This window comes from Hippoglossus hippoglossus, chromosome 17, assembly GCF_009819705.1.
Source record: "Hippoglossus hippoglossus isolate fHipHip1 chromosome 17, fHipHip1.pri, whole genome shotgun sequence".
Lineage (NCBI taxonomy): Eukaryota > Metazoa > Chordata > Actinopteri > Pleuronectiformes > Pleuronectidae > Hippoglossus > Hippoglossus hippoglossus.
This window is the reverse complement of record NC_047167.1, coordinates 14,358,979-14,386,921: the sequence shown is the minus strand read 5'-3', so window position 1 is coordinate 14,386,921 and position 27,943 is coordinate 14,358,979. Positions and strand designations below refer to the sequence as shown.

General features: G+C 42.4%; 1 protein-coding gene across 7 annotated transcripts; it reads right to left on the bottom strand.

Moving 5' to 3' along the window:
• Nucleotides 1-239: 239 nt before the first annotated feature.
• Nucleotides 240-27,844, bottom strand: LOC117778456 (5'-AMP-activated protein kinase subunit gamma-2-like). 7 transcript variants are annotated; one of them, XM_034614013.1, is made up of 17 exons: nt 27,588-27,827; nt 27,340-27,545; nt 24,553-24,618; nt 21,504-21,765; nt 12,076-12,302; nt 9,841-9,892; nt 8,442-8,548; nt 7,361-7,442; nt 6,122-6,180; nt 5,987-6,032; nt 5,853-5,907; nt 5,616-5,742; nt 5,183-5,348; nt 5,061-5,098; nt 4,796-4,942; nt 3,849-3,942; nt 240-1,630 (listed from the first exon to the last, which is right to left on the bottom strand). In XM_034614013.1, exons 2-17 carry the CDS (start codon nt 27,421-27,423, stop codon nt 1,509-1,511), a joined length of 1,734 nt encoding a protein of 577 aa, XP_034469904.1. In that variant the 5' UTR covers nt 27,424-27,545; nt 27,588-27,827; the 3' UTR covers nt 240-1,508. The 7 variants fall into 7 exon arrangements, 6 of the variants coding, with proteins under 6 accessions (XP_034469904.1, XP_034469905.1, XP_034469907.1 ...); XR_004616791.1 differs by having other exon boundaries at nt 1,498-1,630; nt 3,746-3,942; nt 27,588-27,835; XM_034614014.1 differs by lacking the exon at nt 24,553-24,618 and having other exon boundaries at nt 27,588-27,832.
• Between the last annotated feature and the right edge of the window lie 99 nt (nt 27,845-27,943).

Below are 27,943 nucleotides of genomic sequence, written 5' to 3'. Positions count from 1 at the left end.
GAAGAAAATCCCTCAAGGCGCTCTTGAGATTTCACGTTAACAAGAACAGGAGAGACGCACAACCGGAAAACAAAGAGCCTGGCAGTCGTTGAGACATAAAGAAGAGAGAGATGAAACCTAAAACTCCAGGATAATGAATTCTTCCCCTGAAACACACGTCACATCTACACACGAGGATGTGTCTCTGAGGGAACTGAGGGGTTTGCGTGTGCACGGTGACGAAACAACGTGAACGCAGCTTTAAAGTACATTCAGTGTCCATTTATTTTTCTGCAGCCAGAAAAATAGAAAAAAGTAAAACAAGGAACATTCATACTGCTGAAGTGTAGGTTTCTCATGCTTCTACATTTACAGTACATGTTGATCAGATACAAAGTCTCTTAGAACTGGACATATTGCCACAATATATTTACAAAAATAACATTAAAACTGCAGTCTCTTTAAACATGTTGACACATTCATAAAAATAAAGCTTTCTGTGACATGTTTCCCCCCCAAAAAAACAAAACAAAACAAAAAATTCTATTTACAGTCGTATATGGAGATGAGTCCTGTCGAGCTACAGCTGAGAAAAAACCCGGTCGGGTTTGCATGTTTGAGTAAAAGATTATCTGAAGCAACAAAACCACAGAAAAGAAAAGTTTTAAACATCTAAACAACACATTTCAGTCTCGCCATCATCATTTTCAAATACGCATCTTTAAAGCCTCAGTGAGTGTGAAACTCACTCGTCGTTACGCATCTGAACGCTGTCACAATGACATCGATTTTATCTGGGACATGTTTTTGCGTTTTACTTGGAAAATGGAAACTTATACAGCAGAATTTTTATTTGTAAGAGAAGTAGAAGGAACATTTTGCCTACTACTTCTAATATTACACATCTGTACCGCAACCGTTTCTTCTAAATGACAAATAATTGCACCGTTCCGACAACATCAATCGAACCTGCTGTGGGCAGGGCAACCAAAAGGCACAAATAGAGACTGGGCATCGAACGCTCCATGTTGGCACTGGCTAATCACTTTTTTCCAACAGTCGTAAAATGGCCACATCGTGCAGTTTTGCTACCAAACAAAAAGCTGCACCTGTGACTGTTCATCACCTCCCTGCAGTGGAAACACTGAGGGAGAAGAGCGTTGTCCCGCAAGAGACGCGTGATTCCGCTTCAACTACGACGTGTGGCTAAAAATCGACCGACGACAGCAGCAGGATCGTAACCGTACGAACTGAAACGCTGAAGCCCTAATTCATGAGAACCTGTCTCGACGTTCCCCAGGTAGGAAACCACAATGTATCTCTGTATCTGTGTGTGTGTGTGTGTGTGTTTATATACAGTATAATGTGTGTGCATCTGATCAGTGTTCAAACCAAAACAATCTGAAAATCAATCGTCAGTGCAGGGAGTCCACTTCACTCAGCCGTCTAGCTCTTTGGTTTCCAAGCCTCTATAGTGCATCAGTTGCAGCAGGCGTCTCTCTCTCTCTCTTTCTTTCTCTTTGGGACCTTCAGACCGGCTTCGCTCGGCCGCACACTTTCTCAAATTCAGACTTATTTACTTCCACCACGTCTCCGCTCCTGCTGACGCTTCCTCCCTCGTACACGGTCAGGTTCTCCTCCTTACAGGCATCTGGGGAGAAGGAGGGAAGAGCACAAAGTTAGGACACGACAGAGAAAAAGCAAACTGTGGAATAGGCAGGATTACGGTTAGTTCATATGTTTTCATCGTTAAAAATTATGCATATTCCAACTTCTGCTGCAGGATCTCACTGCGGCATTCCAAACCAGCTTGTGTCTATTTAGACCTACGCTGCTTTCAGACATGCACTGAACTCCAGATAATCTCCTGACATTCTCTGGAGTGGTTGTATGTGAGAACGCAAATGTCAGAGTGGGAAGCTCCAGAGTTTCTCTGGAGTTTCAGGCTAGACCCCTAGTAAGATCCCTGGAGAATGTCCGAATGAGGTCATGTGAGAAAACGGCAGGGGATCCTACACAGGATTCACGGAGAGCGAGTGGGTGTGTTGATGACGTTTCTAAAACACGACAGACGTAAAAAATGAAAGTAACAAAACGCAAACAAATATTTTAGGGATGAAACAGGATGATGTCAAGAGAGCTTTTTCAGATAAGGGCTCTGGAGATTTCTGTGTTGAGTGAAGGATCTCCTGCAGCACTGTTCTTGAGTGAAGGGCAAACTTCGGAGAAAGTCCGGACGCAATTATACAGACATTTCTATCAAGTTTTGACGACGTTATTTAACACCTCATCTCAGAGGGAGTACAAGCAGCGGTATTTAAGTCGATGAAAGCAAAAGAGGGATAACTTTGCCAGCTTTTAATGTGGACGACATGTCAGACATGGAGACGTCTAAATGGAGCTTCCTGCTTTCAAAAACAAGATTTCTCATTCTATTTGAAGCTTTTAACTGCTGCCCCACTGGACCTGGTTTAGAGCCAGTGAGAAGCTGCAGCAGATTCTTTTCCAGAGGTTGTGTTAATGCAAAAAATATATAAATCAGGATATAAACATACTATGATATAAACATACCAGTGTGGACGGTTAGCACTTGTGCGTCATGTTTTATTTAGAGCACTGATGGAGTTACAGTTTGAACACACAGCAGCCTCCAACGCGAAAGATTCACAGAAATTATGCAAGCATGTTTTTTTTCCTTTTAAATTTTGCTTTCAAGCATATCAACACAAAACATTCACATCAAAGTGGAGCTTGCTACTGGCAAAACAGAGCAGAATACATAATATGTAAAGCCTCTGCACAGGGCAGGGTGTCAGTGCACATTCAAACCTCACATTTATGATTCAAACCACCGTGCAAGTATTCTCCATTTTGCAGTTTGGTTCTGTGTCGGTTCACGGAGCATGATTGTAAGTGAACCACAAGTGTATTGTGGTAACCATGGACTCATCTTGTGTAATTAACAGATTAGGCAACAGGTCATCCCACCATGTTAACAGCTTTTGGGGGAAAATCTAAAACCAAACCAAATTCTAGCAGCTTAAACTACATCTGACACTGCATCCTTTAATTTACCCTCTGATGTTCAAACTTGGAAAATATTAAAGGATAGTTGAATATGATCTGCACTGACTAGAAGAGGAGAAATCCGAGAGCAGACGTTTCACGTGCGCAGAGAAGCAGTGTGAGCTCGAGTGGAGGAGCTGGAGCTCAGGAAATCTAAGCACTAGCAGGGTTTGTTTGAGTGCAAGCGCAGGGGTTTGAGTGAAAGCATAACAAAAACTGAACGTGAAATCAAGTCCTGCTCTCCAACTGAAAGGCCGTGGTAAAAATAAGGAGAAAAAAACATGGCAAGTGCATGTACCAGCAGGACATTGTTACTGTGGCTCCATCCCCCGATCGCTACTGCGTAGACTCTGGTTCCGAGTGCACAAAATGGCAGCGTTCAGATCTGGAGAATTAAAAATGTATATTCCTGCACTATATGTGAAAATCTGTTTCTCTCCATCTGTCCAACATTATATCCAACTGATCTATTCTAAGCCACCGAACATTGAAAAAACCACTACCATGTCCGCTTTCAAGTATGTTTCAATGCATCAGGTGGAGATTAGTCAGTGATTTCGTTGACGAACAAGCAGCAGATTTCTGTCAGTGAGCGCCGACTCTTCGCCTCGACACAAAACTCCACACACAGAAGCATCCAGCAGGACGGACACCGTGCCTCCTCACAGGCAGCCACGAGCAATACCGGTGCGTTTCCTACCTGGGGCAAGGTTAGAGGGCAGGTTGGGGGGGGGAGAGAGCTCAGGGTCCAGGACAGAATGGGTGGGGGGTGGGGGGGGGTCAGCAATGCTGAGCATCTATACCTGCGGGGCTGAGCACCAGAGCCTGGAGGATGTCCGACAGGGAGACGATGCCCTCGATGCTGGAGTGCTCGTCCACCACCACCAACCGATGCACCTAGCATAAAAAAAACAAAACACCCAGATTAAGTAAAGTCCCTCATTTACTCCTCCCTCTTCTGCAAAATGGAAAAAACTTTTTCGGAGTATTAAATGTCTGCTAGAACTGTAAGATTGTTCTGTACCGCTGCCTTCTATTGTGTGACATCTGAGGCTTTTTTATTCAGACTTGAAGTCTTCACGGGTCCACCCGAACCGTAAGACCGTGATCTGACCCCCCGTACAGGTTTGGATCCATGTTTTATACAGACCTGACTCCAGGTAGGGTTCTATTACCACAGATCCTAGGTCTGTTTAACATTATGTGCAATAACCGAGTGGATCCGAGAAGATCCGACCCCAAGCCTGTGCTGCTACATTGTAGGATGAGAAAGTGCAGGCCAGGAAATAAGGTAAAAAAAACAAGTCTAGTGCAGATGATTAGCATTAGCAACACTAGCAGCCAGGGCAATGAATGTGTAATTTTAAAATCTAGTACAAGCTATTTTTATAATATTGCAACAAAGGTGCAAAGCTGATTGTAAACAAGTCGCACATCCATCACTGTGACCATAAATGGACCTTTAATCTGAAGGGTTAGGGTGGATTAAGTTGGCCATGCTGCTATTTCAATCAGCAAGAGGGGAATAAAAGAAAATCTGGATTATGTGAACTGGGATCAGTCACAGGGAAGAAAGCTGCTAACGTTACATTAGATGTGTACACTACTGTTCACAATGCATTGTGGGATACTGTGAGTCTGCTATATAAAAATTCTCATTATACATTCGGACGGCACTACAAAATGGCGTATAGTGGACTCTGCAGTCAGTGATTTCGGACACTTTCTTAAAGCATGTAGAGTGTCTCACTTCAGCTTTGACTATTCTGTCCACAATGGTCTCCAATGTTTCCATTTTGTGGCATTTCATGACTCCTTCAAAGTACTGGGAGCGATGTTTCAGAGCCTGCGTCACCGTGATGTCCAGGTTGTTGTACGCCTTCTCAGCAGCCAGGTTCTACAAACATGAACAAGCATAAAAATAAATCAAAGTAAGACAATGGATCACAGAGCCACGTAGCCTCTAATATTTAGTCTCTTATTGAACAGTAGGAATTGCAGAAAATTCAACTCACAATCACATCAAACTTGGAGTAAATGTCCACAACTTTGCCTGTAAGAAAAGGAAGAATATGAACGTTTATTTAGTGCTTATTAATAGAGTATATAATGTCAGTACAAGTGTTTGTGATCTTACCAGAATCATCCACCACAGGCAAAGCAGACACTCGTCTCTCCACGAAGATGTTGAGTGCTTTGATGATGGGCGTGTCCGGGTGGATGAACGCAATTTGGTGGTACGTACCGATGCCGAGCTCCCCGAGAGTCTGCTTCATGAAAGCCGGCTTCGGCATTTCACACATCTGGGACATGCACAGAAACACAAGGAGACACCGAGTGAGATCGCTGTCCTGGTTCATCAGGGCAAATGGAGATTTTAGTAATACCCACATTGACCACAGGGGGGCAACAGGCATTGAAAGAAGGAGGAAAGATGATGCTTCCATCAGGAAATAAATCATTTTAAAAAACAGGCAGAACAGGTGATCAGTCCTATTTAGGTGTAACGACACTGTGATGTTTGTTTGTGGAGGCTTAACACTAGTAAACAGCGACTGAGATGAACTCACAAAGAGCTGGAGGAACTTGAGGATCCTCTTGTGTGTGAGAATGTAAAGTGCGTTCCCCGTGACGGGGTCGATGACAGGCAGGCGGTGAATTTTGTTTTTGATGAGGGTGTACACTGCATCGAAAAGGCTGTGAACACAACAAACACAATGACCGGTTAGAGGCGCCACAGTAAAGATAAAATCAGCTGACAGAGACAAACCTAAAGCAGATACCAGTATGCGCAGTCAGACACGTACCTTGCATCAGGCGATATGTTGACCAGAGGTTTGAACGTTGCTTGGAGGTAAACCTCTGTGGAACAAGGAAGAAAGTTTAGTTTCTCTTTTTGTATTTTAAATTCTGCTTTAAAACACTGATACAAGACACTCACCTCTCCACGTCTCCAGCTTGTGTTCCTCTAATTCATAAATTTGCACCTGAAACACAAACACAAAAACAAAAACGTTGAAAACTAAACGGGGAAATCCTCGATGTGACAAGAAGCCAAGGTGTGAAGTGGACGTACCATCGGTGACTTATAGTATCTGTGTAGTATGATGATGAAATCTGTGATGGTCAGCATTCCTGCAATGGAAACGAGCAGTGAAAAACACTTAATCTATAAACAACACACACAGCGCCATCGTGCCCGCGGGCGTTGTGCAATTGGGTAGAAGAGACAGCGCTTACAAGGGTGTGGTTCAAACAACACATCACTGACCCCCCCCTGCTTTATCCTCTCGCTGACTGGACATTCATTATTCATCACAGGCCCGACTTGCAATAAACTCCATGCAGCACAACAAAGCCAATTCACCGGTGGTTTGGATTTTGACACTAACAGGAGGTTTACTTTTCTGAGACGCCACAGTGCTTTCTTTTCTCCAACCTGTCTGAGCGAGGGTCAATACAGAGGAGCCATTGCTGTGCTTAATGGTTTATGACAGCTCTAATGACTTCTGCTCAATATAGCATCATGCTCCACTAGCCCATGACCAGCGCCGTTAATACACAGCACTGCCTCTGTGTTGATTTAGCGATAGTGCGCCGCCACTGCCAGGATGTTTTCCGTCTCTGAACTAGAATGTTCTATTCCAAACAGATCTGCCTTTATTAAAACTTAAATGGATCAAAACGATGTGGACTGAACTCTGGGATCTAATTAATTGTCTATATAAATAAGCAATAAATAAATAAACATAAGAATACATATAAACATCTTCTTGCTTGCAAATTTCACATTGCGTGGGATTGTGGGAGTTGCTGTGTTCACCACCACTGCTGATGGAAATCTACCTGATGTGACTCAATGTTTTGAAAATCCTGTTTATGGAGAAGAGGTAATGTATTAGAATTTAACACTTGTAAAAAACAGCCGATTGGCTAACTGGCTGGCAAAGTGTTTTTCCTTTGTCACACGTTGTTTGCCTCTGAAGTCTCAGCAGAGAAGGACAAACTAAATTGTGGGTTTGAACATTGTTGGAAACATTTTGCATAGTGAAAATACACAAGTAAACAACATACATAACATATAACTAGTTGTTTTTAGACATTTTAATGAAGAATTGTCACATGTTATATCTAATTTGGTCCAAGTACAAATTTTCTTATGCTAGAAAACTGTTAACCAGTAAAGAATTCCATCTTTTCTCTTAAAAAATATTGAAACCTCTATAAAAGCTACAGCATATTTCCTGTCAGTGTGTGATAAGAAAAGACACAAAGATCATAAAGTGCATTTCCAGACAGGTTTTGTGGTTCTTACCCACAAAGCTTTGCTTCTCTGTGTCCCATAGCGGGGCAGCTCGCACGCCGTTTGCTACCAAGGCGAAGAACGCTTTCTTAACCTGTCAACATTTGAAAGGAAACAAAACTGGATTATACAAAATACTTGCGGTCTGGGTCTCACTGAACAAACAAATAAATGTCTAATCAAAAATAATCTTTAATTGCAGCCATCAACCTCCAATGACATTCTCTGTTCCCGACACATTCGTGGGAATAGAGAATCATCTTTTCTTGGAGAGCAGTGTAAAGTCTGGATGGCTTCGTGTTGGTTTTAGTATTTTTTTTTACTCTTGACTCTCCAGTGGATTTAGTGGTTGAAGATCAACTCATCAAAGCGGTCGGACCGCTAATGGATTACTGTTTAACAGCTTTATGACAATCTGGTCTAACATTCACACAAACGGCTCCGAGGCAGAACAATCCTGCTTATTTTATTTTAGTTTAACATTAACTCAGGTTCTTTCAGTTCTCAAGACAAGCTGCAAACTCAACATCGTATAAGCTTGTTTTTAGATTTCTTACTTTTAATCCTTGTTTTTACTGGAAAGCTGTTTGTAACTGTAGAGGTTCCCTACATTTAAAATTATTGTCATATTATTATTACTATTATTATATGAAGGTTCATCTGATGCTGCTGATGAGGAGCTGCAGCCCACTGACAAACAACATGAACTGGAAAATGTTTGTCGAGCCCTTTAAGTGCTATAATAAAGAATGATACTCAGAACAGCCCATCAGTTCCCTTGAATTCAACCAAACACATTTCACACACTCATAGATATCAGTTCACTAAATGTGTTTGTCATCAAGATCCATTAATTATCCTCTGGGAAATCAGAGAAGATTTCCAAACAAAACAAAACAACCTAACTCACAATGTAAAAGAAAGTGAAAACAATTCCTGGATCTGCCCCCTGATCCGGATCAGCACTAAAGTTTAATGACTTCTTCTCTGACCCACATCACATCCTTTCCAAGTTTTGTTTAAAATCCATACAGCAGTTTTTGTGTAATCCTGTTAACAAAAAAGGTGCAATTCCAAAGACATCAGAACTCACCTGCAGCGCGGTGTCAAAAACAACCAGCTTGGAGCTCGTGGGGACAATGTCGTAGCACTTGTGGGATTTCATAAAGCGCATGTAAATATCACTCTCAGGTTCAGCAGCTGGATGAAGAAGAAAGAGGCAGGAAAATACTTTTAGAGGAAGGTGAAATCTCACAAGGAATATATACTGAGAGCCGGGAAACAAAAGATACTCTCAGAGGCTAAACAACCATTACGGCTCTGAACCACTTACTGCCACTTCACTGTTCCATCCCACTGATAATTATGCTCCTCTATGAGCAACAACAAGCACGGAAACAGTGGAAAAACACGGATGGAAGAAGAAGAAGAAGAAGAAGGCAGCACTTTGAAGATTACAATCACTTTTCCCATTTACGGAACGCTGAGCAGATTTGTTGATTTGTAGAGAGTTAAATGATGATTTAGTTTATGAACAAAGTAAAAAACATGAAACTGTCCAAGGTCAGTGAATGTAAAGACTTGCCTCTCTCATTGATTCACATTATTCTAAACAGAAAAAGAAAAAGGTCTTAGGAGCTGGTCACATGTATGAGCAGCTTTTAGATTGTTTCTAAACATCTGTATTAATTCATTAATGTATGTATTGCCTGTTCTCTGTGAAATTTTTAATCTTAAAGACTTAGGAGACATATCTGCCATGTGTATTTATTGATTTGAGAGGCCAGCTGCAGGAAAGATTGATCCTTAGAAAAATAAAGTTGTTGGACATTTAATGTCTTATTAAATAACAAGACAGATAGCTATCACAAATGTAAACGCCACATTTAAAGACAGATGTTTGCCCCTGAGTGAAGGTTGTAGTTTTAAACTCTTGACAAACAGCAAAACCTTTTATAAATCAAAAAAAGTAATAAATATAAACACTGTAACAGCATTGCACATATATAAAACTGAATTATAGCCTTACACAGACATCTGACCTCATTTTAAACAGGCGTATTATAAGTTCTCATAAGCTTTATACAACTAAGTCCTGTCTCGTGTCACATCTTCAACAGTCGCTTGTCTTTTCACCTGATACAGTTTTCTGTCCAATACAATTTTACACAACCCAGCAGAGGAGGGAATCCCTCACATCTGACACGTTCACACAGAATGAATCGCTCCATCTGTGTGAACGGAGGCAGAACACAGTCTTTAAATCTAGATCTGTGTGATTCTGATTAAACTGCCATCATGACACCCTGATCAAATTGCACAACCCTCATCCACATCTCTACATTGCAGATTTAGAAGATATTCCCACTTTTATCATATGTAGCATTACTATTTGTTATTCTTACTCCATCAATGGAGGATCACTCGTATCTCCTGCAGGAGGTGAGTCGGTGGAGCAGTGACAATAACGAGCAGCAGATGATCGCACTTACCTTCACCATCGAGTTCAAGTTTCTCCAGCATGCCTTCGAATAACCCGGACACCTGAGACAGAGACAGAGAGGAAGACGCTGAATCCTCACGACAACACACGACTAAAAAAAACTTTGCTGTAAATTGTGAATGAACACGAGCGTGAAGCCACTTCTCCCCCGGCGGCAGCGAGCACACGGACCGAGGCGGCGAACACCAGCAGCCAAGTAAAGACAAAGGGACTCGAACAGGACCCGCGCCCGCACAGTTACATGTGTTCCGTTAAACACGCGTCGAGATCGGACACATGCAAACACGCGACGTGACAAAAACACGGAGCTGCAACTTTAGCGACACGTTGTTGCTGGAGCACACACCCCTTTCATCTCGGAGTGGAACAGTCCTGATCCATTTGCTGCAGTGGAGGGAGATCTGACGCGTGCACGCTGCTCAAACAACCAACACACGCACCCACTTCAATAGACCTACAACACTCACTGTTTGAACAACAATCCACCGAACAACACTCAGCTGAAGGTAAACAGAGCCTCACATGCAGCGCAGGGGGGGCTTGAAAAAATCTAACAGGAAGCTCCACGCGCTGAGGACACGCCCCTCCATGGAGAGGGGTGCTACACCATATTAGGAAATCCCTCGCGTTGCTAGGCAGCAAGAAGCTGGGGATGCCTTGTCACATCCTCACGCCTCGTTTCATCTGACAAAACCAGCAACATGGCTGACACCATCGAATACTTGAGTCCCAGCAGCAGCAGCGAGAGGATTGAACAATGTGTGTTTTATTAGCATCTCACAGGCTGCACAGGCGAGGTCCCAGCGTGAAATGTGCTGTGTCATGTTGAGAGATTTGCATTCGCAAAGTGTGTTTGTTGATATATGATTTTCCTCAGTTCCCACTTTGCTGGTGTGTTCACAACAAGGCCACTGCAGCAGTGTGAGAAAGCCTGCGTACCTTCTCTGGGATGGGAAACAGCCCTCGTGTCGCCCTGCGACGGTGACGCAGCGCTTCTTTTGCCAAAAAACTACTCCTGCACTTTCATAAATCTCACCGTGCTGCAGCACAGCGGGCGACGCAGTCGGCTGAGGTACCACAGCAAACTCCAGGGAAGCAGACCTACACAAATCCATGAAATGGATTGCTTTTAAATTGTAGGATTCGGTAAAAAGTAAACCACGTTATCAACTTTCTTTACATGTATGATAATGGAGGAGGGGGCAGTGACAGGCTGAGGGACGCCGACTCATCCACAATCCAAAGTCCTTGGGTGTTAATATCAACAGTAAATACTGCTGGTGATGAAATATTGATCCACCTTCTCTGGCTAGAATCCACAATCGCTCACAGCAGACAGGTCGAGACAGAGCTGCAGATAATTATTCATTGAATCTCCACGGATGGTCGTGAAGTCATTCCTCACAGGAAACTGCTCACACATCATGACTCAGAACGCCTGAATCCTAATAAACCGTCTTGTGACGAAGACTAGATTTGTTATCAGCTGCTTCGCCGACATCCAACGCTGGTTGAGATTTTGCCTTGATGCCAAAACAATATTGACACCTTCGGTCGTGCAGCTGATGCTCAGAGCAAACACAGGTCAGTTGACACGACCTCATGCTGGAGCACTATAGCTTGAATTAAAGAGATTTGCATCATCTGTGCTTTCTGCTCATCACCGTGCAGTAAACCCTTCTGACTCAGCACTGTAAAACAGCACATGACTCACAGACACAAGGCCTGTAAGGCCACAAAGGAAAAACACTTTTCAGCTTCAACATCCCATGACCCAATGAGTCTGATCATTCTTTCAGAATATGAAAGTTAAAGTTAAAGATGCAGCTTTTTACCCACCAATTCTGCTACAATTTTCTTTTCAGTAAAAGCACCAAATACAATCAAATACTTTCATGCATATGATATTCTGCACTCCAGGACAGTTCAGTCATTACTTGTGAAGTCTCCTAAGTGATCTTGTGATGGGAAATCTGGCTGCATCATAAACACTGAAAGATGCACTAACTTTGTGAAGCCATAAGCGATGCTCAGCCTTCCACATCATGTTTAGAATGCAACATCTCTGACTCGAGCAACAAGTCACATCTATTTAAGACTGTGTCACAGCCACAGAGATCACATGTAGCGAATGAACTGTCCTGACTCAAATTCTTAAAATAGCTAGCGATGCAATTTAAACAACTTCTGATGAACAGTGACTCTCTCTTTCGTCGTGACTCACTTGATGTGAGGTAGAGTACGCTGGCACAGGGCTCGAGGAAGGGATCGGTGGTTTAGTGGAGGGGAGGCAGAGACGCTGTCCTGTGTCCGCAGGTGTCGAGTGGGAACGGGATCTGGAGCTCGGCTCCAGGCGCTCGGGGCTGGGCCCGCTCTGCTGGGCCTCCTGGGTGAACACAGGCTGGCTGGCCACCTGGGTCGGTGTGGTGGGTGGTGTGGAGAGTCCAGAGGCTGCAGACAGAGATAAAAAGGTGGAGCGTGAACACCTCAACTTTAGTTTCTCTCTGGCTCTGTTCAGACCTGGTATTTACGTCCGTTCTGAGAGATCTGATCACAAGTGGACAGCAAGTTCATTTTTTCACACCTGGAATTAAAACTGTGTCCCCTGTGACCACTTGTGATCGGAACTCACTTCCCCAATGTCTGATGACAATGTGTGAGTTGTTTCGAAAGAGTGAGATAAAGAGCGAGCGAGTCAGGAGGGGCTGAATGAATGAATGCACAAACTTATAAAAGGAAGATTTTTACCAATTTAAGAAAAATATCAATCATCATGTGGTGAACACTGTTGATATTGTGGCAGTGGCAACATACAAACATATCGACACTGAGAACCGTAAAAAATAACATTTAAACGGCAGTGGATCAACCTTGTTGAGGTGTAGTTGGCGAGGCTGAGGTGCCGAAGTTGTGGCTGCTGCAGATAGCATCAGTGCTGTCACGTTATATCAGAGAAGGAATGCATATCTGATCCATCAGAGCCTGACGGTCGTGTGTGCTGAGAAACAACACAGATACCAGTGATAAACCCTGGTTGCTGACAGACAGTGATGCAGTCTGTTAACCTCAATTACAAACGCAGCCAGAAAACTGAGTTAAATACGTATCACATCAGCAGAACGCGTCGGCCTTGAGAGATGTATTAAAGGCATCATATTTAAGTTTTCAAAAAGAAAAACATACCGGATACACTTGGTAACTGCTTAAAAACCCTCATACTCAAACAGTTAATTATAAAAACTAAACATTATGATTTTTGTCATTAGTGTGAGGCTACACTGCAATAAGGAGTTTCTGTTATTACTTTCTACCCAGTGTGTTTGAAAGGCACTCAAAACTGTATCTCTACTGCAAATCTCCATGTGAACAAGTTATACACAGGCTGGATTGTGCTGTCAAAGTAATTACAGACTGGTATTTAATAGCAGAGCCCGGATGATGTGGGTTGTCGGGGGCTGATGCCGATATTAGGAATTAAAACACTTCTCATACAGACATGTGTCCGATATATTGGCAGTGACTCCTAAAATGATGTTATGATAAGTGGCCTGTGTTTATAAAGCGCTTTTCTATTGTTGATAACCACTCAAAGTGCTTTGATACAGTGCATCTATGTGCATCTACTTTCTGTATCAGACATCAATCGCACACTAGCCGCGCAGTCGTCAGGATTGTAATTAGGTTATGGAGTTAGGGAGACTGGGATCGAACTACCAACCCATTGGTGAGAGGACGACTGGCTGATTTTAAAATCGATCAAACCATATATAGGTCAGGCTCGAATTAAAATCTAGATAAAATGTAATGAAGTCCACATATTATCAATTAATATTAGATTTAAGTAATAGGCAAAGTCCTTTTAGGGGGAGTTTCAGAAAAATCTGCCTAATTATTTTTTCCCAATTCTAAAGATCCTAAACATCCATGATTCAGTCACACAGTCATTTTCACCTATTTTGCCTGTTACCTGACGACTGTGTGTAGGAATGTAATTACAGCACAGATTCCCCCAACCTCATCCTGAGCTGAAGTCTAATGAGCCAGAATTGAAAGAACTGTGTGGGTGTGCAGAGCCTTTCATTTTTGTTAATCCACTTTTTAATTCCACGTCTCTTCCTAAACATTTCGTGCTACATGATCCTGCAGCCGTTTAGGAGGAGGTGGGTCTATTCCTGTGTGGGATCAGGAGGCAAAGGCCGACCGGTGACAGCTCCTGTTACGTCACTGCGGGTGGGACCTCATTAAATTTTTAGCCCGACAAATTGGCTGCATGTTCTGAAAATAAAATATGGATGATGAAGAAACTGAAATTTTAAAAACCCTTGAAACAAATCACAAGATGGCACGATAGCAAAGAGATTCATCAGAAGTTTCCCTATTTATTTTAGTTAAACTCACTGATTAAGTAAGTGATAATATTTAATTGATAACTCAAGGCTATAATTATCCCCTTGGCATATTCTTTAAAAAACATTACAATGAAGCGACAGCTGTTGACATCTGCATCCCTCTGACTGATTTGAGGAAAAAATCGATGGAATATTCTCAAAAATTTGGGAACAGACAAAACGATTCATCATGCAGGTTGTCTTTTCCCTCCACAATGAACAGTCCGATTACGACATGAGCATCATCGTAGCAGTCAGCTGTCTGTGACGCAGCTCGCCCTGTGACATTGTACGGGGGGAAGGTGTCCATCACATGGAACATGACCGCCCCCCCACACATACATACTCTTTCACATCAGATGTCACAATCTTACGCATGATGACATGTGACACTCATGCTGCCCCTTGCTCCACCTGACTGACATATTTCTAAGGCTGCAGCCAACAAGGGACATGGATGATGTGGAGCAAGCGGTTCACATTACAAATCCTCCACCACGAGAGTTTACTTTCGTCGTGTTTAAATGTCCAACACAGTAAAGCCAAGAGTACATAAATGTCACATGAAGACTCCTGAATGAAAACAGTTCCAGGGAATCGTCCCACTTGCCTCAGTCATATGTAACAAACTGAGATCATGACTCCTCAATCAAAGTCCCTATGTCAGTTAGTGCAGTAACATCACCTAATGTCTAGAGATAAACTTGTACTGCTTTCTTAACATAAGTTTTTTGTTTAAATGAAGCCCCGTGTGTTGTGAGACCATTTCCCTTCGCCTGTCAAAGTGCACTCCAAATTATCTCTTGACATTTAGTTGGCGTGCACTGGCCCTCTTTGGCGCGCCCTGCTTCCGCCGTGTAGTCTTCTTATTTTAGCCACGCTGTTGTGGCACATTCCACAGGAGGAGATAACAGCGGGACTGGGAGCCCTCTCCTGAGCCTGGTTGATAGGGGGCAGCTATAGACACCACAGAGGAAACAGGAAATGGATGCCTTGCTTTAAGCAGTGCGTCCAACTTTACATGCATTACATTTAAAAAAACCTTAACAGGACCTGATATAACATTTCAGAGTAAAGATATAGCTGCAGTTTCAATACATGCAACGACTCAAGTGTCATCAAACGAACCAGAGCAGTAGAGAGGCCCACACAGGCCCAAGGAAAGTGTCACCTCTGGTCAGTAACACAAGATATCTTATGCACTGGTTCGAACTTGTGTGTAGATAATGAAGCAATTTGTGATATAGAAACCAGTCAGTGACCCTGAGTAGCAACTAGAATGACACAGAGAGCTCAGAGAGCTCCTCCAAGGCCAAACAGCCCCCTTCTGAATGCTTAAATTCACTGGATCCAGATTTTTATTTTTGGATCAGCACCAAATTGCATAAACTTACATAAATATCAGTCCCTTAAAAACACCTGATTCTTTTTCATCGAGATGCATAAAATATTCTCTGAGAAATTGAGGAAGATGTTGAAAAATATCTCACAATGTTGAAGACATTTTTTAAATGCTTGATCGGCACCAAAATTGTACGCTTTCTTCCTTAATCCACATCCTTCCACCAAGTTTCGTGGTAATCCATGGCGGAGGTACCGAGGTTTCTCAGACTAATGTGCTAGGTGCACCATAATACAGGCTCCCAGTAAAACCTGATGTGACGGTTTAGCACCTCAGGTTCACAAAATCACATACGTGTGCAAACTGGGCCGTGGCAAAACATTTAAACGAGCAGTCGCATTTCAAAGTGACATACAGTGTTGCTAAGAAACACACATATGTCCTCTAATTGGCTGAAATTCCACATGTGAATGTCAACTTCTTTTGTTAAATCTTTTTTGGGGTGTTTTGTGCCTGTATTTGTAGGGACAGTGAAAACAGACTGGAAATGCAGGGAAGGAGAGCAGAGCAGTGACAGGCAGTAAATGGTTCGGGAGTCAAACCGGGGACTTGTTGCCTCTAATATCAGCATAAAGGGTGCAGGGAGCAGTATAAGCAACATGGCTGAAACCCTCATGGTATATGGAGGCTCTGGATCAAAAGACTTATGATTTAAGCGGAGGTGTCACAACACCGTATAGTGCTTTTACAATTAACCATACATCTTACACAGCCACATATAGACATACATCACTATGACAGGACCCTGCTCTTCTCATCTACTCCACCGAGGTCAGAGATTGCTCTAAATCAGGAGCTGTGAAGACTGTGATAAAGTGCCACTTGAACGCCTCACACCGGGTCCCAGTGCTTCACCCATCAAGCATTACAAGCCAACAAAAACCAGTTCATCTGCATGGTGGTGGGGACTTTTCTGTTTGAATCTGTGTTTTCTGTCACTAATAATAACAATAATAGTAATAATAACTTTACACAACACAAAGTGCTACACAACAGGAAACGTATGGTTAAAATACACAAGGAACTACATAAATAATAATGGTAATAATAACAGTAGATAAAAGAACAATAATAACCTGGCACCCCAAGTAAATGTAGGAATACACCTTCCGAGAAAGAAAGGTTTTTAACCAAGACCGTATCAGACAGCCTTATTTCCTCAGGCAGTTCATTCCAGAGCCTTGGGGCCTTGCAAGAGTAAATATGGAATTAGAAGATAAGAGGTATAGCCTTGGGCCAGGCCATAAAGAGCCTTTAAAGTAAAAAATTTGAATCAATCCTGAAATAAACAGGGAGGAAATCAAAAAACGATAAAACAAGGGTGATGTAACCATATATTTTAGTGCTAGTGAAAAGTTGAGCTGCTAAATTTTGTACAGACTGCGAACGTTTCAGGGTTTTCTAAAGAAGACCAGAGAAAACGCCTTTGCAATATTCAAGGCTTTACTGGTCGGGCTGTAACGCTTCATTTTAATAAAGTTTTTATTTTTTTATTATTTAAATGGAGCAGCTATTCTGAACAGTCTCCCGTTGGATATGGGACAGAATAATGACACTGAACTGAACATCGTGTGGCTATAAATCACTTCCAACGCGATGACAGTATTACTACAAAATAAACTAAATGACATTCATTCACTGCATTATGTGACAAGACTTTAATATCAGATATAAGACTCAGTTAATATCTTCACTTCGCAGCTGCAGCATTTAAATCCCTGCAATACTTTTCGAGTGCAATGCATGAAGCACTTTGCTCGATATATGTGCAGTGATTTGAATGCATCCATGTTTATTAATTTAGCAAAGTGATGGCAAACCTCAGTTTTACCACTTGGCCGGCTGCCTGACACCTGTCACGTTAAACCAGACACCGGCCACGTAACCAACACCTAAACTATATGGAGCAGCCGAGGCTACATAAACATTCAGCACATACATTAGACTGATACCAAATAAAACATAGATGCCATCTCTTTGTTTGTGATGGAGGAGTTTCTAACACATTATTCTGAATCCTTTTAAATATAACGTCCTTAATAAGCTGCACTATCAGACTGCAGAGGAAACACTGTAGATGTTGTCTCCCTGTTAAAAGATCTGAACCTGAGATTAACGGCTGATGAATGAAGCAAACTGTCAAGATAAAGGCGAAAAGCACAGCAGGTTACCCGAAAGACAAGATGCCTCGGACTGATGCCTCCCTCCTAACCCATCTTGCTCCTTGCGCTTCTTGCTCCTCCTCAGGCTGCCAAACCTCTTCATGGAACACAGGGGGTTGTGCACTCAAAACTGAATCTGACCATCACGAGAAGGGAAGCAGAGACGGCTCGAAGGGAGAGTCACTCCGTTTCCAAGTGGAGAAGGTTTGACAGAAATGACGGTGTGCAGGAAATCCAAAACCTGATGCCTTTGAAGAGGAGTCACAAGAATGAGAGAGTGGTTTGTCTTTGGCTGTTTGGTCCTTAAAGAAAGTCGGGAGCTGGCATGTGATGGTCCTCTTTAATTTCACACAAATCTGCAGGAGAAAAACATTATTTTGGCTATTCCATAAACCTTTCCTTTTTCTTTGAGTCAGCAGCTTTGGGTACGAACAGAATACGAAGCTTGCATGTTCAAGAAAAAAAAACTCCTGCCGGGCGAGAGAGCGCAGAGCCAGCAGGAAGCAGTGAACTGTATTTTAAAGGAAAAGACTTGGAGAGAGAATGAAAGCTGTGAATTCCACACAGCCTCGGCAGAGAAATGTCCCGCTCGCAAGTGATCCAAGTAACAACTGTGGCAGAGCACAGCGTTTCTCCCCCCCGCCCTCTCTTGCTCAGCAGTGTCGGTGCTTTAAACTGTCAGGTGCAGCTGTGGGTGGCATCTCTTTAATATAGCACCCGTGTCAGCAGCCTGTAAAAGGAGGCCAGTCTGTGAAGGTTACGCCAGCGATTGGCTGGGGCTGCACGTCTCCCCGCCCCCACGTCTTCTGCTGCCCACCCTCTTTCCCCCCACCCCCTAGAGTAAACTCAGCACAAGCACATCCGTCTCACTGCGTCTTCACACAATGTAACACACATTCAAAGTTTCCTCTGAAATAAAAAAAACATCCTCTACTTTCAATTCTTCTTAAATTCGCAGCTCAGCCATTATTATGGATTATAAATAAATTGGTGAGGGTTTCGGAAGTCGGGGCAGGTGATCCTGCAGCTCCGTCATTTGTACAGTCAGCTGTCCATAACCTTTGGGGGCCTGACCTTTAAGACCGCAGAGGCCGGCCCCCCATCAGATGACAGCGAGGGGACATCCCATGTTCTGTCAGCTGATCAGAGAGCTTCCATTCAATACCGCTCGCCTGCCCTGCCCTCAACAGATGGCCCGCTCTGTACTTTGCTGCTCACATTAGCTGCAGCATGTCCAGCACAGATCTCAATTAACATGTTATGCAAGTGTTCCCGTCGGCTCAGTGGGTCAATGGCCCAATATGAGTGAGGGGAGTTGCGATATCAGTGAAGAAATCGCTTCCATTTGCATTGGTGGTTGCTAGGTTTCAGATCCAAGAGGATTTGAGATACTGTTTAGGGTTACAAAAACACAGCCACGTCTCCGAGGTGCTTTTTGTTAAGCTCTGCCCCAGCTTAGGAGAAAGAAAAAAATAATCACCCGGGCCTTGTATGGCCTGTGTTTTATGAATTTGGAAAAGACAAAACTGCCCAGTTCCTTTATTTACTGACAACATACAGAACACGGTAGCAACGGGGAGAGTGAGAGGGGGAGAGGGGGAAAAAACTTGCACGGTTGTGTGAGGAGCTCCTGAGAGTCCGGTCACTTCCAGATAAGGATATGAGAGCACTACAGTTGCCTTCAGCGGAGAGAGACTGACAATGTCCAGGCGATGGGAAAACACACATTTAGAAAAGCTAGACGGCATTCTGATCATATTTGTAGCAAATATAGAGACAAAGGTGACCGGGCCTTTTCTGTCAGGGCTCTTTGGTGGCTCTCTCCCTGAGGAGACCCATCTGGAAAACTCCTTATCCTCTTTTTAATCTCTCTTAAAGACACATTTTTAGAGGTGTGCCTTCTCCTAGTTATGATCATTTTTTACTTTTAAAGCACCTTGTAGCTGTGTTTTAAAATGTTAGAAATATAGAATTAAAGGGTATTACTATTATTAATAGTAATAATAGTATTACTATTATTACTATTAATATTAATAATAGTTATTATTATTATTGTTGTTGTTGTTGTAAATGCACCTGAGTGAAAATCAGCTATCCAATGAATAATATGCAAAAGATACCAAATTCACATGCTCAGGATTGAACACAGCTAATTCGTAATAAACTCCCCTGCTTACATTGAAAAAGTGAAAAATGTAGTTGGTAAAAATATTGAAACCAACTTGAAAGTCAACATTATGCCTTTAGCACACCCTTGTGGTGAAACTGGGGTCTCTACAAAAACACCCCACTAATAAAAATAGAAGGGGGTTGTTCTTGGTTTCTGTGTGATATTCATTTATAGATTGTTGATGTAATCATTGGCCACCATTCACTTCAAACGACATCATTAGTTATTGAACCACTGGAGAGGACGTGAGGTCCCAAACCACATCAGACACTGGTAATCCTGAGCAGCTGGCACCAGAAGGCCGTACACACATTGGTGTGCGTCGGTGTGTTTTACTTTGGTTTCCATCAATAACAATCTCCAGAGCAAACGAGCGTGCTGACGCTTGAGGTCTGGCCCTCAGAGAGCTATTCCACCAAATACTGCCAAACCGACACTCTACGAGGGAACAGTGAAGAATGAGTGCGTGTACGAAGCCAAAAACATATGACTCATCCTGGTGGAGGCCGGACGCTGCTGTGAACAGGGCTGTTGCCATGTGGAACAGGCTGGTTTTTGTTGTGTAATGATCAGCCACCCGGAAATACACAGAGAGCTGAAAATCTGCCTGATTGGTCCGTTCCTAAACAAGGACCCTTTTTCTGCCTTGTCTGTCTCATTTCCACTTCCTAAAACACAACATTATTACCATTATTTTGTACTTGGGTTTTAATAGAGATATGCAGTATGGCTGAATGCCCATCTGAGGGACGACGAGTCTGTATCTTAATCTAACAAACCGGCTCTGCAATGCAGTGCTCCATGCGAGGAATTGAGCGATGAAAAAACTCCTCTTTGATTTTGAAAATAAAAAAAGCCAATCATTTCCGTCCAAGTTGTTGACGTCAATAAGAAGTTGAACGAGAATGAAGGAACATCTGTCGGCACTCGAGTGCTCGTCCATCTGTCTGACGTGGATCTTAACCATGTTGGCTTGTAGGACACCACAAAACAAAGCAGTGGGTTTGCAATGATCCCTGTGATTAACTGTAAAATTGCTGTTCTATCAAGTCAGTTCTATCAAACGCAGCCAATCATCTGATCTCATTAACTCAGTCAGGTGTTATACAGGTTCCTGTTGACATAACCAAATTATCTTTGAGATAACATAAGCTGTTTTTAGACATAAATTTGAGTTTTCCTTTCACATATGAAGAATGCAGCAGGAGATCAGGTCCCTGTCAGACGTCGTCACAACAACAGAAACATGTCAGGGACATTCATGTGAGGGGCACCTGGGTAGAGCGAGCAGGAGGCAGAACATGGCGTTAAATTCAGCTGCAGAAATCTAAAATGCAGCCCTGGAGTTTTCAAACTAAAATGGGACCAGCAGCGTTTCCAAGATTTTTCATGATTTTTCCTACTGGAATATGTAACACTATTGTGCGACAGTTGTAGACAAATCCTTAAATTCTGTTACAGCAGTTTTTCTCTGTTTCTGAGTGTTCATCATGATTGGGCAGTCAATGCAACGAGAGATCTTGGACTCACCTCTTCTGGTTCTAGAGAAGATCTTGATGCTCGCAGGTGTCGAGCCGGATGACGAGCGGAAGATACCACTGAAGCTTAAGCGGCGGGGGGACTTGGGTGGGGAGCTCTGGTGGGAGGGGTAGGGGAAGATGGTTTTGGGTGAACCGGAGCTCATCTTCAATTGCACTGGAGCCGACTGAGGGCATGGTGGCAGCGGGGTGCTGTCCGGGCTCCTGGCAGACACTCCTGTGTTGGGGCTTGCTGAGCGAATGAGACGCTCTCCCTGAGGGAAAAAGTGAGGAGGCAGATTCAGGCAAACAGATTTAAAATGTGGAAAACTCTGCACAGAATGACTCCAAAACAAAAGGCCTCCCTGAATGAGCAATTGTAAAGATATTGATTATGAAATGAAAGCAACTAATTGCACTTTTCATGGACAGGGCTGCTGTCTGGTCACTTCTCCTTTTTCTACGTTTTGTATAGTCAGCCACATTTTAACACTTGTCTCAAAAAAAGCTGTATGACAATAAGAGGACTGGGTGCAAAGTCTGATGAGGTTTGTTCATGACGTTTCTAAACAAGCAAAGGAGATAAAAGTTACTGCAAAACCAACAATATTGATTAGCTGTCTTTCTTTCTTCACCTGGGTCATGTCAAATCAAATTACACTTTTGTGCTGCACCGCCGCAGATTTTTATAAATCTTAATGACCTTAACATCTTAATGATGTTAAAGAGCTTTAAAACCATAAGATAACCACCTGTGACCTACATTAAAGGAATATTACCAAACAAAATCCCAGAGTCACCCAAAAGGGTTCAACCTCCATTGGTCCATATCTCCCTTTTGTTTGTGAGCCGAGAGATAAGAAAGTTCAGTTCCACGTGTTTCTCATGTGACCAAATCCGGCTGAATTTCATTAAGATCTGTGATAGTGCAGCTAAAAAGTGTGAATGATCTGACACCTGGTTTACTTCTCATTTTCTGTTTGACAAAAAGAAAAAGAAAAAAACTAAATATTAACAATTTGTGCTGAATTCAGATCCAATATTGTGAGTTGAAATGATTAATTCACAACACAAATCGAGGGTTTTCCCCTGTAAATAGGATATCCTGCCCTGTTTGTGTGGTGCGTGCAAGGGCCAGCACGGTGAACAACATCACCTTCAGTTTTTAACAGTGTACCTAACAGACAATCAGTGACATTGTTTTTCATTATGACTTTCTGTGGTTATAACTCTGTCTTTTCGAGGTCTGCATCGTGTAAACAGGCAGAGAAATCCTCCTCTATTCGCTTTGCAGATACCGAGCGAGAGAAAAAGAAAAAAGTCAGACAATCGAGCTGGAGACACCGAGAGCCTCCTCCCATCACGGCCTGCTCTGATACGCCATCAACAAATCTATTAACTATTTGTGTGCTCTGATACAGATAAGCATTGACACTGATCTGTAGCTCAGGGGTCATATTTACCACAAATAGTAAAATGTTACACAAGTGTTTCGGTAACAGTGTCAGCAGGTAAAAGTCTGTATACAGTAAAAACTACTCAACTAAATGCCTCAGCTGCAACTGCAAAAATAACTATTGTACCTCTAGGAAGGGAAATACATTAATAAACAAATCAATGCAACACATCAAATTGAAAATGGGAGCGTTGTTGTGGGTCAGTTTCTCTTTTAATCATTCAGTTTTCCTTTCAGAAACTGGTATTAAACAATAAATTTCATTATAAAATTAAAAACTGAAATACAAGGTATTTTTTCTTTTTCATGGTCGGTTCCAGGGCCGAATTCGGCCAAATTCGGACCCAGTGCCTATACTTCGAACAAGTTCTTTGTGTTTCACCAGCCAAAGAACTGGCTCTCTGTCAGAAAACCTGGTTCCACGCTGGCACCAAGTCTTTTCCTGTTTTGTAGAAAGAGCCATCTACGTCAGAGGCTGGAGGCGGGATAATCGGGAACAACACCACCAACCAAAACCTTGTTGTGACCAAAAACAGTGTGCAGCATATTTTCTGCAGAGAAACGATACCATGGATGCCAAAGCAGAGCAGCAGTGGTCCAAGATGAATTCAAGAAATAAAATTGTATTTAAAAGCAATTATAGAAATAGCGTATCTTAGTCATGTTAGATACAAAAGATAAAATTCATCCATCTGATTTTGTTTGTCCCCACATAACCCTTAAAGTGATGAAAGATCAACAGCACCACAGGGAACACCGAGACACGTGCATGTCAGTGATTAAATCTCTGGCAAATTTATTTATTATTTATTTATTACTTTATGGGTCAGAGGCTGATGAGTCTGGGAACCCCTGACAATCATTCTGTTGGTTTGTGAACGTAGCGTTGTTCCACCTTATTACGTCATAATAACTACAATTAGCTGAGAATTAGGTTGCGGTTGTTTTCAAGATTGATCACAGTGTGAAATCATGACATTGCCCATGACGGTATTTGTTTAAGGGCTGGTCCTCCTCCGCGAGCACATTTTTAAACCAATCCTTTGACAGATCTGATGGGAGTGCGAGCACACACCCATCTCCTCTGTTTGCCAACAACTCTCACTCTGACATTGTGCAAGAGCTTGTTAATTCAAGTGAAGCAACAACAAGACTTTTGTCTGGATGTCAATCAGCTCTTTAAAAACAAGTCACAATTGAGATTTTTGTCATGAACGCACAAATACTACTGAGGTGTCATTAAAACATGTAGTCTGGCTGACGCACAGTAAAAGGGCGAAAGATTATTCCTATTCATGTGAATTAGAGTAGACAGAAGGAAGAGGCTGCTTTCTTTTAGAAAAATCAATTTCCTGTATTCCTGCATGTGATCTCGCTATGTCTGGACACAGTGGGCGTAATGTTACTGTGAGCCAGTGAGGGCTGGCAGGAGACGGCCTTGGGTAGTATTTTGCTTTCCTAAATCCAAGTCTAAACGTGCTCAAAGATAAACAGACAAGGTAAATCATGTGTGGGGAGAAAGACAGTTTGAGGAACAGAAACAATTAGTAAGTAAGTGAGAGTAAATGATGACACAAAAACAATTGCATGGAAATCATTTCTGTACCGTCTGAGCGCCACTTTTTGTCGAGCCGCTCGTCTCCACTTGTGGTGAAGTAAATGCACCAAAGTCCTGCACATAAAAAAAAAAGAGAGCTGGGTGTCAAGGATGAAGCTCACTTCCAGGAAATAGAGCAGAGGAACAAAACGACAAGTCATAACAGGTAACATGAATGCAAGCTTAGCCACTACACGCTGTCTTATCCGGTTTGAAGACAAAACTGACAATAGGGCTCTTTTTCATCACTGCGAGGGAAAGTGAGAATTGTTTTACTTTAGTGCTTCTCGTGCTGCCTGCAGAAAAACATGTTTCACCACAGCAGGAACCTTTGCAAGACAACGCAACACACGCCTTCCCCATACCAGGGTTAGGTGTCCCCAGTCCACTTTAAACACATGCAGTTAGCAACACTTGGTCGTTTTTATACCTTAAAACAACAGCTTTTAAATCATTTTGATGGTGCACAAGCTTATAATAAAGAGAATGGCATGTCTGTAATTTGCCATAGCGCCGGAGGCCAGGGATTACACTATGTAACTTTGTTATACCGGGCTGGAACATCACACACTAACAACCAGAGCTGAAGCTAGCAGCTAGCTTTAAGAGACAAGTAGCTAACCATTCTCAGTGTGGACATCGTGGCCAAAACCGAAAAGAAGAACGTTGGAGGAAACACAAAAAGAGGAAAAGAGAAAGTAACCTCACAAGAGTGATATCGGAGCATATTCACTCATTGGCGAGATCTACAAGAGGCCAAAGGATAAAGGACAGATGCCGACCTAGACTTACTTTGTTAGTTTTCATCTCCATCTTATCTCATATTTGTGTAAAATCTACACGTTGTCAATCGTCAACAAATGCACGCGTGTACAGCTGTGTGCAATCGGACCACAAATCATATTTACCACAGCAAAGTATGCATCCCACCTGTAGGGGGAGCATGAATATAGCCGAGAGCAATTCTTGCATTGTGACGCTTTAACGCAGCTACGTCAGTGATTCCGCCAGGTTGAGGTCGGAGAGGATCATACGCTGGAGGACAACTCCCGACATCCAACATGTGAGAGTTGTCCACGAAAGCTGTGTCACGTTCACAAGCAATGAGGTCATTTCCCCAATAAATACACATTTCAAACAAAAATCTTAGATATTATAATAAACAATGTCCAATCTTATATGGAAGACATATGAAGTCCATTAGCTATTCAGCTGGAAAAGCTTTTCTATTGGTGGATCTGATGTACGCTATCCATAATACACATTACACACACATACAACATATAACATGGCTGTTATCATGCTACTATAGCTGCCACCAAACTGTTCTCACAGTACCCATGAGATGTTTTAACCTTGAAAAGCAGGAGGCTCAATGGAGCTTCTTCTGTGCAGTAATACCAGTCAGTTCAAGAGGCTTGTGAAGCAAAGACAAACACAATCCCAGACACACTGATGAATAGAGTCCATTGTAAATCAGACCTGAAGACTGAAATGAAGTAAAATAAACCAAGATGCTAAGTATAGTGGCCGTGATGAATCATGACTCATTGGTTTGGACGAGGTCGGCCCCTCTGAAATGTTTCCTTTAGGTCGTGTTACTTGCTTTTTCCTTTCAATACGTTGGTATATATATATATTAGTCAACATATTTATTATTATACTAAAGCTGCAGTGATTAGTTTTCTTATTGATTAGTTCATGGCAGAAACGTTTTTCCAGCTGCTCAAATCCGATAATAAATATCTGTAGGTTTCTGACTGAACAGGTCATCTACACAGACTAAACAGACCGAGGGCGATATGACAAAAAAATGTTTGTCATAACTTATCACGATAAATGTCACACTGTTGTTTCTTTATAAGTTTAAAGACTGATTTTGTTCTCCTGAGTGAAAGTTGTGGTTTTAAATCATAAACACTTGATAAACAGCTAAATATTTTACAAATCTGAGGTGGATCAGTTATGTGTGTTACCTCCTCACTTTTCTTGTATAATAAGCATTATATTGATATATAGATACTTTTGTTATATTGCTACTAATGAAAATGATAATGCAATACTGTATATTTCTGATTGCCCAGCACTATTAGGACCTCACTACAAGGCTTTCTTTGTTTCCTCACATTTATATTGAAAAAATCTTCAAATGAGGAAAATAATGGTCGGTTTTAGGCTCAACAGTCGGGTCGACAATATGGACAATCGACAATACTACAATGACGTCACATTCAAGGGTTAATGTCGGACATATGGATAATGTTTACAGAAGATAAAGAATTAATTTGGGCAGGGTGATAACACTATATCAATAATTATTTACGATGCAATTTTAAATCAGTGACAATATAACAAAAGTCAACACACAATATTGCGACACTCAACACACAATTGATCGAGCTCAGATTTACAAAATGTGTTTGTCATTCTCTGCTCATAAAGAAGAGTTGAAAACCACAACCTAAACTCTTTATGGCGATACTTACCGATATGGACTTATATGGACACATTTTGTTATCGCGATATAGTTTTAGTCCAGGCCAGAAATAAAGTTGACTGTTTCTCTCGGTAAATAATATTTGTGGGAAATAAACATTCATTGGAGAGACACCTGTCAATCACACACAACTCTGGTGCGTCACGTGCGAGCACAAGCAACAAACAAGGGCTAAAAGTCTCGGGTGTGATTCCGCAAAAAGTTCAACAACAAATCAACCTTTTTTTTTTTTTAGCTTGTTTCTACTTTCAACGCAGTCACGATGACAAGCTAACCCAGCTGATACTCCACCGACTCACTGGCATGTTGATTCGCAGACTCCTGCGCTTCTTCTGCGTCTTCTTGGCGCTCTGCTTGTTGGACTCCATCACGGTGCTGCCCATGTTTACCCCGACGGAGGCTTGAACCTACGCACACGGCGTTACACTACCGCCTCACCGGGACGTGTGTCCGCTCAGGCCGCCTGCAGCGTCTCTCCAGCCGCCTGCAGCGTCTCTCCAGCCGCCTGCAGCGTCTCTCCAGCCGCCTGCAGCGTCTCTCCAGCCGCCTGCTCTCACTACGACACCACGGAGCCGCGGCCCCGTCCACCAGGAAGTGCTGCGCGTTCACGTGGTGTCGGAGGAATCGTAATTTTTTTTTTTTTAAAGCCAAAACAGACTTTATTATGATTCGTGATCATATGTTTTAAATCATTTAAATGTCCGTCACACCTGATCCTTTTTTTATTTGCTCTTAATAATCATGTACATATTGGAAAAAAGGTGTGAAGGTGTTTTTTAAATGCTCTAAAGACATACATAATAATAAATAAAAAATACATTAAAACAGATAGGGCACGGGCACGCGTCTCCAACACGCGCTGTTTACATTTGTGTCGCAGTCTGTACCCCCTGAGAAATGTGT